The sequence below is a fragment of the Macrobrachium rosenbergii genome, chromosome 25, assembly GCF_040412425.1.
Source record: "Macrobrachium rosenbergii isolate ZJJX-2024 chromosome 25, ASM4041242v1, whole genome shotgun sequence".
Lineage (NCBI taxonomy): Eukaryota > Metazoa > Arthropoda > Malacostraca > Decapoda > Palaemonidae > Macrobrachium > Macrobrachium rosenbergii.
This window is the reverse complement of record NC_089765.1, coordinates 28,314,795-28,333,174: the sequence shown is the minus strand read 5'-3', so window position 1 is coordinate 28,333,174 and position 18,380 is coordinate 28,314,795. Positions and strand designations below refer to the sequence as shown.

The 18,380-nt window shown below is 38.2% G+C and overlaps 1 protein-coding gene across 1 annotated transcript in view; it reads left to right on the top strand.

Annotated features, from left to right (window-relative positions):
- The first annotated feature begins 8,717 nt into the window (after nucleotides 1–8,717).
- Nucleotides 8,718–18,380, top strand: part of LOC136852515 (transcription factor E2F5-like) — a 31,297-nt gene continuing 21,634 nt past the window's right edge. Inside the window, exons 1-2 of the mRNA XM_067127208.1 lie at nucleotides 8,718–8,865; nucleotides 16,072–16,293. Of these exons, the coding sequence (XP_066983309.1) occupies nucleotides 8,758–8,865; nucleotides 16,072–16,293 (330 nt within the window). The 5' untranslated portion in view covers nucleotides 8,718–8,757. The remainder of the gene's footprint in view (nucleotides 8,866–16,071; nucleotides 16,294–18,380) is intronic.

Below are 18,380 nucleotides of genomic sequence, written 5' to 3'. Positions count from 1 at the left end.
GTATTCCGCTCTCTGGCCGACATCTTTGCCACATGTGAACATATGTCAGGTGGGACGAGAATAAAGCAGGTGCTCGGGAGTGGTATCACAGGTGCGGCATGTGGTGCTCGGGAAGATAATAATTCCTCACGTGCAAGTTTGCTCTATCAGTCGTTGGCAATTGTCGACTGAAGATAGTTCTCTTGTGTGTCGATTTTCAAGCACCGCTCTTTTTTTAAGAGGAGTCATTGAGAGCTGATAGTGCGTCAATTCACTGACAAACTAACAGGGTTTCCGTCCCAGTCAAGTTTATCGGGAAAAATTGTGGATGAAAATGATCTTGTCGTCTGGTATATTTATGCGGAGTAGGAACGAATTTTTTTTTTTTATTTGATAGCAGTGCGCTTATTGCATCGACACCAGAAAGTTATTCCATATTTTTTTATGATTATTTTTCATCCGTTTTGTTGTAATTGTTCATAACTATGTTACATAAGGTCTGCGGTGATTGTGGTACTAATAATGTGACGGTTGCAGGGGAGGGGAGGAGTCAGAGGGAAAATAGTGTCCCGGGAAGGATGACGTGTTACACCTGTCGTTTAATGAACGATTGATGATGGCGTTTGTATCGCAGTAGAAATTCCACAGAATTAAATGCTCACTCAAAAAAACGAAATATTAAACAATACCCTTGAACTAATGACAAAAGAAGAAATTTATTTATAAGTGACCTTCTGCAAATGCTATAGCATTTCACAGGGATGCACATCTCATACGGATGTCATTGTTTACTAAATAAAAATATCGTATGTGAAGAAGATATGACATTTACTATGAACGACTGTAGATTCTAAAAATGAAAGTATATCAGTGTACTTAATGAAGTTCCTGTGTTAAGACACTGGAATTGTATATATCTTAATTTCCTCTTACATTTCACAGGGTAGAAAAGTGCATCCGGTTTTCGACAGCTGGTAAGCCGGAACCATTTTAGAAGTTTCTGATGTACCGGAGTTCTATATTCAGAGAAGCCTCTTAGAGTTGGAAAAGTTCTGTTTTATCAGGAAGAGCCTCGTCCTTGAGACTCGAGAAGGACTCTCCAGCCATGGGGGAAGAAACGCCAGCCAAGGCTCACATCTCCTTCGATCAGAGCCACGTCAACATCAAGCTCCCTAACAGGTCTGCAAATTCTGTCTACTCATCAGGACATGAAAATAATCAGTGACAGGACTAATCATGATCTGTTATATAGATGTACTCGACTCTGTTTCCTAAGCTTTACCCTTCTGGTTTTCTTTGAAAGTCTTCCCCTTGTTGTTTGTATGTCCTCAGTGCTCTGCTGCTAACCACTGAAGAAATTTATTATACTAATAGTTTATCGAGTCTAAATCGAGCAGTGGGATCTATGAACAAAGTTCTTATGAATACTTTATCGAAAGTTACTTAAAGCTGGGGCATAAATTTGAATGAATTATCTCACGCCGCTACACCATTTTCTTTCAGATGTCGCAGATGCCACACATACAACGAGGACCCAGATGCCCCGAGCCTTCGGGAGAGTTTCGTGATCTTGCTGAGCAAAATGATGCGATCACCGAGGGACGTCTGTTTCCTGCTGAGCTTGGCCCTTCCATACGTAGCTTATACGGGGCTATCGCTCCTGCTCTTTCTCTTCTCTGGACACTACACGTTGGCGATGTCGCTCTTCCACTGCTGGCTCATCTTAACCATAGTCTGGGTCGGCCTCTTGAAGTATTCTGGCCGTCAGCGCACGAGGGAATACTCTACCGAACAAGATCTCATTGCTCTCAATTCATCCGGCATTATACATTCGTGAGTGTATAATGCTGTCATCACCATTTTAGTGTTGTCAAACTTAGATAACGTATTTCTGGGAGATGAATATTGCACAGCTGGAGTTTCTGCATTTCTTCTTGGTTTGCAAGCAGGCTTTTGTTTTCCTTTGGGCTATTTACGACCTGATGTCAGCACTGAAGTCTCCAGGCGTTCTGTGGCAATTGCTGGTATTGGGAAGCGTCTTGTGCTTTGTGTGATTATACGGACTGTAAACAGCAGTTGTTAGTGTCTGAAATGCTCCTGTGTCAAACAGATATCTGTTTTCCTTATTGGTTTCCAGAACTGTAAGGCATTTGCACTTTCATTGAGGCCTCCTACAAAATTGTCTGGGAAAATCTTTTCTGTTTTATAATGATGTGTATTGTACTTTGAGGGCATGTCTATCACTCATATTTGTGATGACTTCCTGTTCGTTACACCAGTTTTGGTAGACTTATAACGATGCTGAACAGCTTCTTTGGAGGTGCTCAAGACTTTACCACCGTCTGATATCAGCGTCAGTGACCCAGACAGTCATGAAGTCAGTCAACATCCAATTGCTTGCTTACTGACAAGTAGTTCATAACTTGAAATGATTCGTGTAACTGCCATTTACATTCATTATGATTACGATTTGTTCATCATTGTAACTACAGGGTGCCCCACAAAAAATCAGGAAATTTGGTACAGTTTATTTAATTGTTGGAAACAGAAAACAATTGTTGTTAACAGAAATATTGTTGAAACAGGACGAAAACACAAGTGTTAGATGTGGTGTTAGCTGCACAACGATGTAGACGGCCTAGCCAACTTCCAGTTGCCCTTTGGATGGCTTCAAGTAGGATATTGTTCCAAGCTTCCACCAATAGAGTTTTTAATGATTGTATGTGTGTGACCTCACTCCTCTGTAACTGAGGTTGATGTAACAGTAAACCCCACATGGCAAAATCCATTACGTTGAGATCTGGACTTTTTGAGGGCCATTCGTTAGGCTCAATGAAGTCTGGAGTATTACCTCTGGGCCAGGCAACAGTGTGTAAAATACGTAATGTAAATCTAAACTTTCCTGCTTGTTTGTGGGGCACCCTGTAGTATAAGAATGCACCCTTTCGCGCACTACTTGTCAAATGAACCAATCGCTGTTTGTGTATTTCATCTTCTAGAACGGGGTGGACATTAGAGAACACAGCCTCTGGCACCAGAGCTTCGGGGGTTTTCCTTGTCCGTCGTCAACGCCTGGGAATCTGGAAGTTCCTTAAAGAATTGTTCCTTTCATAAAGGAAAGGACAAACAGCTTGTTGTTGAAAAGTTAGGAGGGAAATATTTATTTTCTACATTTTACTGATTATATTTTGTGTGAAATTATATGTCCACTTTTGGAACGATTGTTAATAAATAACCGTATCCCATGATCTCAGCTTTTATTATCTTTATGATGCATTTGATTCCGTAGCGTCTGTATGAATTGCTTGTAACAGGAGGGTTTGAATGTCTACTAACATAAAACAAATATGAAATAAAGTTAAGCTCTAAAAGTAAAATACTGTATTGAGAAAATTAATATAACACTAACACATGTCGCCCTTTACTGAGCTGCCTTTTGACAGCACGGTCTATTGTTCTTTGAGCAGCCCATAGTTTAGGGACTAACCTTTCAATTCCTACACTTGCATAAGAAATCTGCCACATTCTTCATGTAATCTCCTCTGTCCCCATACAACTGACAACAATACGACACACTTTTCACTCCTCTCATGTTGAATTAAATTGAGTTGAATAGAGAATTTATGCCAAGCACTGGGACCTATGAGGTCATTCAGCGCTGAAACGGTAATTGACAGTAAAAGTTTTGAAAGGTGTAAAGGAGGAAAACCTCGCAGTTGCACTATGAATCAATTGTTAGGGGAGGGTGGAAAGTAAGATGGAAGAAAGAGAATATGAAACGAGGTACAGTAAACGGAACGAAAGGGGTTGCAGCTAGGGTACAAAGGCACGCTGCAAAGAACCTTAATTAATGCCTACAGCGCACTGCATGAGGTGCACTGACAGCATTACCTCTATGGGACTCCTCTCATGTTGTAATTCTTCTACTGTGTACTTTGATCATTCATATACATATTGCCGCCACGTTCTTAGCCTCGAGGGAAGGTAAGAATCTCAGAGGCTGGCTTTGACTTAACCGATGACGAGGGGATAGGATTCTCCAGTAACAGAACTGGTGACACTAGGACCTTTTAGGTAAGTACGCGCATACATCACATCCTGTTCAGTTTCTCCGTCTTCCCTCTATGGAACATTAAGCCTTTACCTCTTCACGATCTCCTTCACCGACTCTTCCCAGATCTTTCTCTACGCCCTTTAACTGCGTATTTTAGGTAGTATAGGGCTTACGGCTGCATCAGCACACTTAGATTTGCATATGCTGTATTCCCCCCTGATGTCATTCGGCTAGTACTAATTTAGCTTCTACTATTGTTCTCCGCTCTTGCTTTATTCACCCAAGTCGTACGATCTTTATTCATTCCATGGGTCGATATCGTACTCGGCTGGCACTCTCCTAGGCCCGCGTTCGATTCTCCGGCCGGCCAATGAAGAATTAGAGGAATTTATTCCTGGTAATAGAAATTCATTTCTCGCTATAATGTGGTTGGGATTCCACAATATGCTGTAGGTCCCGTTGCTAGGTAACCAATTGGTTCTTAGCCACGTAAAATAAGTCTAATCCTTCGGGCCAGCCCTAGGAGAGCTGTTAATCAGCTCAGTGCTATACTTAATTCACTCAATGATATCTTAACCTTCCCTACCACTAATGTAACAAAACAAGCAAATTAACTTCTAGTCCATTTCCTGGCTGTTCTGGCATTGCATCTAGTATTCCATTATCTTTTCAAAGGGCTCCTTAATCTTGATATAAAAGAGGTTGGACAGGTAACATTGCACTACCCTGTAAGTCCCTCCTCAAATCTCATTTCCCCCTAATCCACTTCATATAAAACTACCGTGCTCATTTGCAAAATTGATAACGGCGAAATTTGATGCCAGCACGTAATTTAATTTTATTTTCTATTATTTTAAGACTTTAACGAATGAAATAACTTCCAAATGAAAAACAAGAAAGTGTGTTCGTTAGGATGCCAATCGTATACTGTACACAGATATTGAAACATTCCCTGCTTGCTAACTAAGAGCAGTGGATAGCGGACACCACAAGAACGATCGTGTTCCTATTATAAAAAAAAAACTAAAAAATACCCCCAAGTTTCTTCGACGCAATCGAGTTTTCTGTACAGCATATAAGGCTGTATAAGACGTGGCCCATGAAACTTTCAGCCACGGCCAGGTTATGGCATGTCCTATAGCATTGCCAGACGTACGATCAGGGCTAACTTTAACCTTAAACAAAATAAAAACTACTGAGGCTAGAGGGCTGCAATTTGATATTTTTGATGATTGGAGGGTGGATGATCAACATACCAATTTGCAGCCCTCTAATCTCATAGTTTTTAAGAGCGGACAGAAAAAGTGCGGACGGACATTCAAAGCCGCATAATAGTTTTCTTATTCAGAAAACTAAAAAAACTGTTGCTTACATCTTTAACCAACGTGCATGGAGACTGTTCCTCATACTGGAATTGGTATCCCTCGTCAAACGTCCGCAATGTCTGATCGAAAGATGATTGCAGTGCATGTGAATATCCGTGTCATCGGCGATATTGTTTGCCCGCAAACTGTTGCATAACCTTTACTCTCTGAGCAATAACTGCATTCATGAAAACACAACAACTATAGAATTAAAATCACATAATTTGGTTGCATCTTATATAATTTCATTTCGTTTTATAATTAATTTCATGCACATGCATGAAACGTCTTCTGTCTAAGAGGTTATGGTGGAAAACCTACACTGTTGCCACAACCACAATTTATAAAATAAAAACCGTTTTCCACTGTCGAGAGCGGTATTTAGTTATCTGTTCATCTTATAGAAGTCAAACAGAAATTGAGAGATATAAAATCTAACCTTTCTTTCGATATATACTTCGTAGACGTTTTACGAAAAAAAAAAAATTATTCAGCTGAAGAATTTTTCCATACTGTATGGAAAACTGCCGTTTCGAATTATAGATAATATAGTGCATGACAGTCGAGTGTATCATATCCACAATGTTTAGGATGATACCTACACACAGATACCCCCCCACCCTGCATAAACGCAGTACCACACGCTTGTACATACATTATACACACACCCATATATATATATATATATATATATATATATATATATATATATATATATATATATATATATATATATATATATATATATAATTTTTTATCACACCGTGATTTATTTACAATCATGAAGCTACAAATGTGGATTAATATCAAATTCACGCTACCTCGGGAATATCCCCGATGGGGAATTATCATCGAAGGGGAATTTATAAGTGATAAATGGATTAGTACTGCCGGGTCTCGATCCCTCGATACGGATACTTATCCAGCGACCCCAGTCGACGGTCTATGTAGCGTGAATTTGATATTAAGCGACATTTGTAGCTTCATGATTACAGTATGTATATTATATGTATATATGTAGTATCATATATGTATATTATTTCTGGTAAAACCGTGGTAAATGGTATTCGGAATAAAGGGAATAATTTTCCGAGGATAATATCAATGGTTTCGAAAGCAGGGACGTTAGTAAATAGGGACTGAACATCAAAACTAATTATAACCTCCCAGGGTTGATGCGTACCTGCATAATTGACAAGTTTAATTGCCCTAAATGTAATTTTGGAACTTCCGTGGGATGTACCAAGCGCCTACTTAAGGTACGCATCGACTCTCATAGGGGTGTCAGCCATCGTACAGCTTTAGCTTTAAACAAAAATGAAAATAGTGCCATTAGACTCTATGCCATAACCTGCCACCATCACATAAAATACAGTGATTTTCAAATACTCGGACAAACAAAAAACAACCATTTGCTTCCCTTTTTAGAGTCCCTCCGTATTAAACAACAATCACCAATACTCAGTAGCCAAACCACCTCAATTCCATTGTTCATTGCATAGTTTGTTTTTTAACCCACACCCCTTCAACCTCTTCCGTTCGCAGTCTTCTAACTAGCCCAGATGTCATTTAACTAAGACATGAACAGTAGGTTCTCCAGTATTTTGTGTTACATTATCATTATTACTATTTAGAATATATTCATGCTTTTTTTTCTCAGTATCTATCTGCTCAGTGATTTTACTTGTCGATTTCTGCTTAGCACGTAATCTCTTCTTACTGAGTCATTGCTCTTTTGTCAGTTCTGATTTGCAGTTCAGTTTTTGTGTCCTTTTTTACTTTATATTATTACGTAATTTAAAGTTTGTCAGCTGTAGCTGTTTTAATACTTTTAGATCTGGTCAATCAATATAGTTTTCTTACTGTTTCTCTTTATTTTTTATGTTATTCTATAGATAAGTGACCCTGATGATGAGGAAAGTCATGTAATTCCCGAAAGCTCAGCTGTGCCTCTGATATGATTCAAGAAATGAAATATCTGCAATGTTACAACGTCTTCTGGCTATCGTGTACCTCCATATATATATATATATATATATATATATATATATATATATATATATATATATATATATATATATATATATATATATATATATACAGTGTATGTGTGATAGTGTTATATCTGGAAAAAAAATTGAATTTATTTTGTAAAATGGATATTTTTTTTTGCATAACCAGCTACAATATCTATAATTATCTCTTTGCAACTTACTTGATTGACGTTCTTTTGATAAACACCACTGACTTAATTTTGTATCTTTCAAGTTATTATTTTGTGACAAAAGGTGATGATTATGGATAAAGCCTGGACACCTAATTTATGGAGTTTTATACGAGATGATAATAATAATAATAATAATAATAATAATAATAATAATAATAATAATAATAATAATAATAGTGATAATAATATATTTTTTGTGCTAGCTTGCACTTGTATAATCCTGTTGTCAATGCAATGATATCCAGGGCCATAGTGGTATAAAGCAGTGCTCAGACAATCTTGCTCATGTGCATTAGTTTTCCGAATTAGTTACGGCTGGGGAAGTAAACGCCGTGACTGGCTAAGGTGCCGACCGTGCCGTTACTTCGCCCAAATAAGCGAAGCTATTGCCAGTGAAATCTGACATATTATTTTAATTTTAAGTTTAATATAAGATTTCAGGTGTACTATAATCTTTCTGGGAGGGTCCAAAACGCCCATACACATATTTGCAATGAGAAAACTTGAACACGTTTCAAGTTTTCAAAAAAGAGTATTCTTTATGCACCGTCGATAGTTCGGTGCCATTCCTATGCATTCCGTTCTTGTTATTGCCGCCATTAGGGTCGTGCGAATGACTTTTCATCGAAACTGACTGTGATAGGCCAATAAAAGGCTTGTCGCTCTTTGAAGAAGATATCAATAAGAAATGGCAACAGATGATGAAATGCTGAACAAGCCGTATCTCGTTATTACATATCTCAAATGATAACGAAAAATATATTCATAAAGATAAGGTAATGTCAGTAAAGCACATGCTCATTCAGATTGCGAAGAACTGCAAACATGTCGTTCAATTCTATTTCCACTCAATTGCTTTTGTGTAGTGGCACGTGGTTCTTGAGAACACAATTTGAATTTTGAAAGAACCCGGCATGAGAAATGGATAGTTTAGAAGATAAAATAAAGTGTTGAGAAGACGATTTATTCACCTGGAATTCCTACCGATAATCATAAAAATTCAAATTAAAGTGTCATAATAATTATATATTATAAAAATAAATGTTTTATATTATATACATAATAAAGTTAATCTTATTTGCAAACTGAAGTCCAACAGTTGTCTTATTACTGGAACCAAAACAAACATAAACATGGCAGACATCACGCCAAGTAGACAAGAAAAATCCTTAGGATTATTGACTTCTAAATTTGTTTCACTTCTTCAGGAAGCGGAGGATGGCATCTTGGACATCAAATCTGTGAGTATCATGACATTATATGTAGTATTGGTGTTTATATGTAGGTTGGTAACGTTGGAAGAGCACGGCCCGAAACCCCAAGGGTGCAGATCTATTAGGTTCATAGGAGACAAGTCATTATACTGTATATATTTTGAAGCATCTTTGTTCCTAAAAGTTATAATTTCATTTTACTTTGCCAGTTTTCATTTGATAAATTTCGTGGCATTCTATCGTAGTTCTAGATTAGCCTGGGGTAATGTACTTTAATGGTGGCCTAAACTCACCCGTAACTAGCACAGCAAGAGTCGTCATCACTTAATTTTTGGATGGGCATCTTTTGGCCTGCCGTCGGTTGTTTGGCTGGATTTTGGTGTCCTAGCCGATTTTTTCACTTTTAACAGTTAACGTTGACATAGCCTGATCGTTTTTGGCAGTAGGCCTAGGTCACCTGTATTTAGGCCTAGGCTACAATAGCTTACTTTAACATCACAAATACACGAACCAACAACTTGTCGTATCACCTAGGCTAAAACAGTTTTTGGGTGACCCATATGAGAAACTAGCCTAGGGCCTCTAGGATGGACATAAGAAAAACTAATAGCCTAAACCTGACTGGACAGCTGGAGTATCAGCCAGATTAACCTAATCACCCAGAGGAACCCTAAAATCCTGCTTACCCTTGGGTCTCCTCGCTTGTTGGTTATGAGGTTAGGATACACCACTGCTCAAGGAATCATACCTTCACTGGGATCTTCCCTAGATAGTGACCCCCCCCCCTTAAGGGATTTCTGTGGTCATTAGGGATTTTCTCAGGTGGTCATTACAGTCTTTTGTTTATGTTTTTATTAATATTTCGGGTTTGTCTGGGTCATTATGGCAAGATCCCTTCACAATTTTAATCATTTTATTACAAAGTCAATTTTTTTTATGTTTTTACAGTAATCCCAATCAATGGATTACCTGTTACTATTGGCACTATTTGCACCAATACAAAAAGAACTGTAATTGTTGTTTTAGTAGCGCATGTCTGACATACTGAACAACAACAAAACACAAAAACAATATGACTAGGAATTATAATGTTTGGATGCCTACCAGAAAACATGTCTTGACGTTAAAACTGTTAGTTCTTTTGTACTGAATCTTCACTGTACATATCTTCATATCTCAGGAAAAGATCTATTCTAGGTGTAATTTTTGAATCATATTTGAGAAATTTAGTTTCAGCAGATGCCACAAAAATTAGGTATTGTTTTTGTTCCATATTTATAACAGTCAAAAATACAACCTAGAGCTTCTTTTACTAGAATATGATCTTCTGTATGGATGTCTGCTTCGTCAAAGATTTATCCCATTTTAGAGTTGGTGGTGGTAGGTTTTGCCCAATCAGTTTTGACTTAGTAGGATGGTCTCTTGTTTATCATTTCTGCTGTATTTATTGAGATCTTTCACATTTTGATCCCATCCTTTATCTGCTGAGAGCAACCAAAAAGAACTGTAAATTGTTGTTTGAAGTCAGTTCCAGAGGTCTCTTATTCCTCACACTGTTGGACTGGACATACTGAACAACAATTAACACTTGCATTTTAAAACAATAATTTGTTTATTTTTCTTTTTTAATAGTGGTATCTATTTATAATGTTCTGTCTCTGCCTGTCCTGTTTTTGTCTGCCCTCTGGGTCATGTTCTTTGGACTGTTGTTGGACTGTGTGAACTACAGGTGTTAGTTTTACCATACCAAGAAAACTTTTTTTAACGAATATTTTTCTTTTAAACATAACAGGTACATCTCCTTCATTATTTATCATTCAATTTGTAATCAGAAAGTTTAGTTGGCAAACTCAAAAACTTGGGCTATTTTAAAAAATATTTAAAAAGTAATAAAAAATACCATAAAATTATATATTAGATCTTGGTAAAAAAATTTTTAGAAAAAAAGAAAAATAAATTTGCAGTGTTCTCTCACTATCTTTGTTCAAACTTTTTAGCATTCTAAGTTTTGAGAAAAATGCAGTTAAAGTTTTCTAACCATTTATTTTGCTTTTTGCATATAAAGTTTTTGCCTACATGGCACTTGTTCCCCTCTCTTTTATAAGAGATTATTATTCCTCTAAAAAAACATTTATCACTTAAAGAAAATAGTTTATCATATATTATTTTTGGGGATAATTAATGCCAGGTTTTTAGGAGGCTAATGAGCCCCTCCTTCATATCCTCCTTTTGATGGTATCTGCAGACATTCGTTTCCTGGTCTTCTCTTTCATCTAGGCCTTTCAGGCTTTCTCCTGTTATTTTTCTCCTCAATGAACTTCTTCTTCATGTTCCAATCTTGAACACCTCACTCCTATTCTTTGTTTGTTGTTGGGAAACTTGATCTTTTTCAAGGCCATCGAAAGTCACGTGGTGAGCACTGGATGTGGAGTGCCATAAGGACCAGTGCCCTCATTCATACTCCTTTATGAATAGAATCCCCTTCACCAACAAATTTTTATAGTATATGAATTCCTGTCTAGTGATCTTTGCCACAAAGAGGGTCAGTGTGTTATAAGGTGCAATTACATCTTGAAAATGCTCATTCTCTTCCTCCTCCCTCTCCTCATCATCAGATAACTTCAAAACAAAGAGTGCCATCATCATCATCATCTTGATATGATTTTAAATAATAGATTTACGTAATAGGAAGCAGTGTTATGACATTTGTGTCTATACTTTTAGCTTCAAGATGTTTTGATGTTGGGTTCTGTTACTAAACTGTTTTGCATGTTGTAATATATATAATACACAATTTTCAAAAGTCCGAGGAAGTGTTGCAATGGATTGAAAATAACAAATACTGGGCCGATTGGGAAATATAAGAATTCTCTCTCGGGACAACTGGGCAGTATTCAATCCTGCGTTGCCATCTCTATCAGGAAAACATATTGTTAAGGGATGGACTGTTAAGAAAGGCAATGAAAAGAAATAGAAATACCTGAAGAATGAATGCAAAATGAAATGCTAACCAGACCTTTAATTCTCTACTTGGGTGTGGCCTTTATCCCTTTAAACCGGTTAAAAGGCTTCAGACGATATTATCTTACGTGTGGCAATGGCCGGGACCCAGATCTGTGGGACGATAACTAATTTTCTGCATATACTTTAAAGGGGGATGAGACATATTGGGAGTATGCTCTTAAGGGTTATCCCATGGGGTTACTTAAGAAAGTGCCAGCTGGCTGTCTGCATATACATGAATTACTTTTTCATGTATATGATGTGTGTTTGTGCATACTGTGCCCCTGTGTGGATAATGGTTGAGATTATTTGCAATATATAACATTCCATGATCACTAGAGCAGCCCAGGCTGGGCTGGTTTGTCTTTATCCTCTCTTATAGGGAAGATCCTTCTCAATATGTTGAGATTTTGATTGGGATGTAATGATCCCTCACCTTTAAATCAATGCCAGCATGAAGAATTGACTTACCATTGTCTCTTAGGGTGTTTCATGTTGTCATGGTGTTCCATCACATTACTGGCCCTTGTGTTGAGAACTGGTTGGTTTCTGATCTGCTGCCAGCAGGTGGGCATCAGCTCAGGTTATCTTGGTACATGTTTGCTTGTTGAGTGACATGTTTGTTTATCAGAGATTTGTTACTCATGAATACACAGGCAATGGGAATTGGAGTCTGAGGGCTTGCATAGATGTAGAGAATATACTGTACTATGTATGGACAAGTATCTCTAATAAATGCCCACCACTTATGTCAGATTCAGATTGTGTTGACCTTGGCACATCCTGTCCTGTTCATGCATGAATCTGCTGTGTACATCACTGCCCCATTTCTGTATGATAGCATTCCAAGTAGGGATCTGCTACCTGGTTCTTCTAGATAGTAAAGGATGTCCATCACAGCCAGAGGTTTGTGTTTGATATTTTCCAGTGTTCCTGCTACCACTGTAACTTGTGACCATGTTGGTACTCCTGTCTTGGCTTTGTTCATGTGGGTCTTGGAAGAAAAAGGGAAAAGGTACAAGCATACTTGGAGATGGCCATTGCAGCCATAGATGATATAGTGAGGGAGATTGCTTCTGCCCTCCCTTGAAAGCAACGGCTTTTGGGGAATGACTTAGATGATTTCTGAGGTTGTTTAGATAAAGCAGTTTCAGACACTAGGTGAACCTGTACATGCTTTCACCAATGCCAGATTTAAATGCAGGTAGCAGTTATGTTAATTTTGGCTTCCTCCATTTCCACAGCCCAGAAGGGCAAGGTGTGCAGCCCTCCTTGCCTTCATCATTGGATGCTTCCGTGCTTGGTATTGTTGTTCAGGAAGTAGGAAAGGTAGAAAGTGGATTGCTTTTGTGACATTCGCAGACTTTGAGGCACCAGCATCCACAGCAGGAGCCAAGTTGAGAAACCTCACAGGGTTTAAAATTCAAAACCTAACAAACAGGTACGTCTGCTTTGCCTTCAGATCAGCCCTTTTGAGCTCCTAGTAGAGACAACAAGCAAGTTGGAAAATTGCAGTGCCTCTTGAAATTTGAAATTAAAAGTGACACAACTTACCCTCAGGTCCTAGTAATAGGGAGGTTAAGCCTCTTATATCAGGTTTTTGCAGAATCTGGAGGCAGATCCCTGGGTGAAGGCAATTCTAAGGGAAAGATGTAGCATTTCTTTTCACTCACAGTCTCTCTCTCTCTCTCTTATCTCCACAATGAGTAGAAGGCTCAGATCCTGTGGGGGAGAAATGGACTCTCTTTTTAGTCTAGGGCGCAGTGGAAGCAGTTTTTGTGTTGTTCCAAGGCTTCTACAATAGTCTTTTTCTGGTGCTGAGAGCAGTGGGAGGTTGGAGACCAGTTTTAGACATCTCCAGGTTAAGTCAGTTCATTTATCTGACTCCCTTGACAATGGAATCAACTAGTGCAGTTTTATTGATTATCTAGAGAGGCAATTGGATGGTGTCTTTGGACATTAAAGAGGCATATTACATATCCGTGTTCACCCCTGTTCAAGGAAGTACTTGTGGGTCTTTTCAAGGCAGGATTATCAATTTCAGACGATTTGTTTCAGCCTGAGCCTAGCCCCCAAGTTTTCATGAGATTCCTCTAACAGGTGGGGGAGTGGCCTCATCTGTTAAGCATTAAGATGCTCCTTTACCTTGAGTCCTAGATGACTGGCTGATTCTAGCATTCAGTTTGGAGGGGATCCTGATGGCAAGGGATACTCTTTAAAAGTTAGTGAGTCTTCTGGAATGTTATGGAGTACCCCTAGGTTGAGCTTGATGCCTTCACAGAGACTTTCATACCTAGGTTTGCTATTGGATACAGAGAATTTTTTGGCTTCTCAAAGCAAGAAGCATATACACACTTTTCTGTTAATTTTTGAGGATGCTATTGGATACAGAGAATTTTTTAAATGAATCTTACCTCTCTATTATGATAGCTATATTTCCTGCATCAAGTGGGAGGATGAAAAGCAAAAAATAAAAAGGGTCATTTAGTTTGAACTGTCTATTGACCCATCCCTTCTGGGTGGTTTGAGCATCTATAGTTTTACATTAATTTTTTAAAATGAACCTTACCTCTCCATTACATAGCTTTTACTTCCGCACCAGCAGTAGTTTGATAGGTTGAAACCAAAAATGAGAACATTCAGTTTTCTGTGAATATCTGTTTCTATCCATCTACTTCCCCCACCCCCCACCAGGGGAATGATCAAACACCTGTAGCCAGTCAGTCTACTTATTTTCTCTGGTTTCGGTAGAAGATTGTTTTCTGTTAACGACTTTGTTTGTAAATTGACTTGAATTTTCTCTTGGATATGGATGGTAATGATAGAATAAGGACCTGTAAGGTAAGAGGTTGCTGTATAAGGCTTTATTCCAGTTCCACTGATCCTCATGACATATGTGTGAGATGTCAAGGAAAAGAATGTAATGTGAATGGCCATTGTCAAGTATGTGGATGTTGGTCAAATGAACTTATGGTAAAATTAGAAAGTCTCCTAAGGCTAGTGCTAAGGGAGTGCATGATTTGTCTCCTTCCTCTTCTAGTAACTTTGTTAGGACCACCTCTTGTCTTAGTCCTGTTACTCCAACTAGAGCTTCTCAAGGGATTCTCTCTCCCCCCACTTGACTGCCTACCTCCAGAACCACTTTGTTACCAAGTTTCATTGATAATTTCCAACTCAAGCAGAGGATTTTTCCTATGTCAACAGCTCTGGTTTGTATATCCAGAAAAAGTTCAAATTGCCTACTTCAAAATTTGGTGATTTATTCATAGTTATCTTGGTGATGCATGTGAGTATCTGTATGGATTGACTTACACACTTATATTAAATACAGTTAGGAACCAGTGAGTTCCATTTGAGGCCATCATATTATTGATTGTTTATTTATTTAATTGGCATTGCAATAACTGTTATCAATTATTTCTGGAATTTCATAGAGTGCACAGAATCATTGTCTTCACAAAAGATGAAAACTGATTCAAGTTAAAGGAGTTTGACAGATGGTTTGAAAGGGACCACTGAGAATGAAGGAAGTTTTAAAGAAAGTAATATGTACCTGAGGGCTGAAAGAACACTGTACAGAACATTTAGTAACATCATTACTGTACAGTAATGTGTATGACAAAGCACACTTTAGTATTATTCCCATACGGAAAGTTAATTCTAAGTATATGTGTATTTCTGCTTTCATCTTTTATTGTTGTTGGTATGGGTACTTGTTTCTCCTGATATAAATATCATCTTCACAAATGAAAATATATTTGATTATATTGCAATTTACTGCAACTTGTACATTATTTATAGTGGCTCAAAAAGTATTTTGTATTTTGAGCATTTCAAGTTTTTCTTGATTTTGTGTAAACTTTTGAGTATTATATGTTTGTAGATTTTGCACATTTCTTTTAAAAAAATTAACATTTCAGTAACATAAACAGAATGCAGCAGAACTAATCATTAACAAAGAAATCAGACAACAATGACAGTGTGCAACAACAATGAAAAAATATCTTTATAATTCAGTTTCATTACATGTTGAGCTTTATTCCCCCTAGATTTTTTATTAATTTTTAATTTTCATTTGACAGGGCATTTATGTAAGACTTCTAGAAGATTTGCTAGTCAAGAGAATTTGTATCTTAATACATTATGCCTGAACAATTTTTACTTTTTGTGTTTGGATTTTTCAGTGTTTGTTATAATCATGTTTTAATGATTGTCATTAATTCATTGCAGGCTGCTGATCAGCTGGCAGTACGCCAGAAAAGAAGAATATATGACATCACAAATGTTTTAGAAGGCATTGGTCTGATAGAAAAGAAAAGTAAAAATTCTATTGTTTGGAAAGGTGGGGGGCCTGGATCAAATACCCAAGAATTCACAGATCGTGTGACTATGTTGAAAGGGGAAATCTCAGATTTAGACCAGCATGAAAAAATGCTGGATCAACATAAGCAGGTAAGGTATAGTATCTTGAAATTATTCATCAGCTGTTCAGTGATAATACAAACCTTCGTGTTTTATATGGATACCCAAATCAAAACTGGTCTGGTTGTTGAAGCTAGATGAAAAGGTTAATTGACTAAAAGAAGGCAATTAAGGGGCTGGGAAACACACCCATTCTCTTGGTAAACAATCTCACTTTTTCAGCTGGCCTGCTGAGCAGACATACTGGAGTGCTTTCTTATCATTGTTGCTGCTGCTTTTGAAGCTGATTCCTTGAGTAATATCTTCTTTAAATGGTCAACAATTTTGGCTTATTTCGCTTTATTATTAGTATTTTGAATGGACTGATGGTGTCAGAAAATTTTTCTTGAATGATCAGCAAAGATGTCCTCTCTTTCTGTAGTTTACTCTTAGAGGTCAGGAATGCACACCATCTTTCAAACAGTCATGTGTTTCTTGGTCATCTGCTTAGTAGAAAAAGTACTGGTCAGGGAGGAAAAAGGTTCCATTGGTGTCATCTGAGCAATATACTGTGGATATCATGTTCTTCCTGTTATGTGTCTGCCTTAAACCCCACTGCTGAAACTGGGATGGTGTCCACCAGTTCTCTCCTTGCTTATTGGTTTGCTGGTTTGCCTGCTATCCCACCGTTCTTCCATCAGTCCCTGCCTCACTTTCCTGTACTAGCAAGTTTGCTGGTTTGCCTGCCATCCCACCGTTCCTGCTTCAGTCCCTGCCTCACCTACCTGTACTAGCACTACTCAGACATCTTGAGGAGATGAAGGAGCTACTGAAGGCATGACCTTTCTTGGTACATGGATGTTCCTGCTGCTCGTGCTCTTGTCCCTTTTGTAATGTCTGCTTTGACTTTATCCTCGTTGGATGGAGGAGAGGATGGAGACCCATGGTTTAAGGTCAAATAGACACTTGCCTTGTCTTCCCCCTCTTCAGATTAAGGGAAGCATAGGAAGAAGGCCCAGAATGCTGCTTTGTGTGGGAAGGCTAAGAAATTTTTGAGGTGAAACTTACCCTCTTATCATTTGCTTTATCTATGACTATTTGGCGCTGGGTCGACAAGTTTGGAGGATGGGGGTAAGACAGTGATGGGTTTGGCTACCATTCTTGTCTTGTTAGTGAAATCAGCCAGTTGTGTAGACAAGTGCTCTGAATTAAGGGTTTGTTTTTCTTGGTTAATGAATTGGATTGTCTGGAGTTTGGTTTGTTTTTGACTATGGATTATTCTTCTCAGTCTCCTATGAAAATCTGAGAGATTTTGTAAGGCAAGTGGTTGTAAGACTAGATTTGCTTCAGTCAGGTACAATACTCATGAAATATGTAGTGATCATAATGGTTGTCTGAATCCATTGTGATCATTGCAAGGAATGGTCTTTCGAAGAGATAGAGAAGATGGTAAATTGCCAGATAAGAACATAGAAGGACAGACTAAGAAAGCAAATACTGTAAAGAGAACAGCTAGTCTTGAATCTAGGTCTTCTTTAAATTGCATCTGGTCAAGAAGGTAGAGATAGGTCTATATATTCTTCTCTAGTAGATTTAGATCCTTCTACACCCACTAAATCAGCTCGGTAGTTGTTAGATTTAATGCAGTCAGATATTGATTCAGTTAGCCATACCTGAGCCACACCCATGATGATCCTTCTAAAGTTGGAATTACAAGGAAGTGGGGTATGTCTGGGAGTGGAAGTGGTTTGTTCCTGTTGTCTTCATCCTCTGGCCAACCTGGCATGTGTCCTGTACAGGTTGGTGCTTGGTCACTGAAAGATAAGTGCAACGATCAAGTGAAGATCGCCTAGGCAGGAGGTAGATATGCTAGGTAATGATGAACACACCTGCTCAATATTTGGTTCTGTATCCCCTAGGCCTTGCTGGAGGCCTCATACTCCTAGCAATCCCTATGTGGGATCTTCCTGTAGTCTTCCTTTGCAAGAGTATTCGGTATTCTCTCAGGTATTCTCCTGACAATAGGTGTTCACCTGACATCGGACGCTTGTTTGACAGCAGGCGCTTGTCTGACGGCAAATGTTCCCTACTACTAGGCTTTCACTTGGCGCCAGATGCTTGTGTTCCTGGTCTCTCAG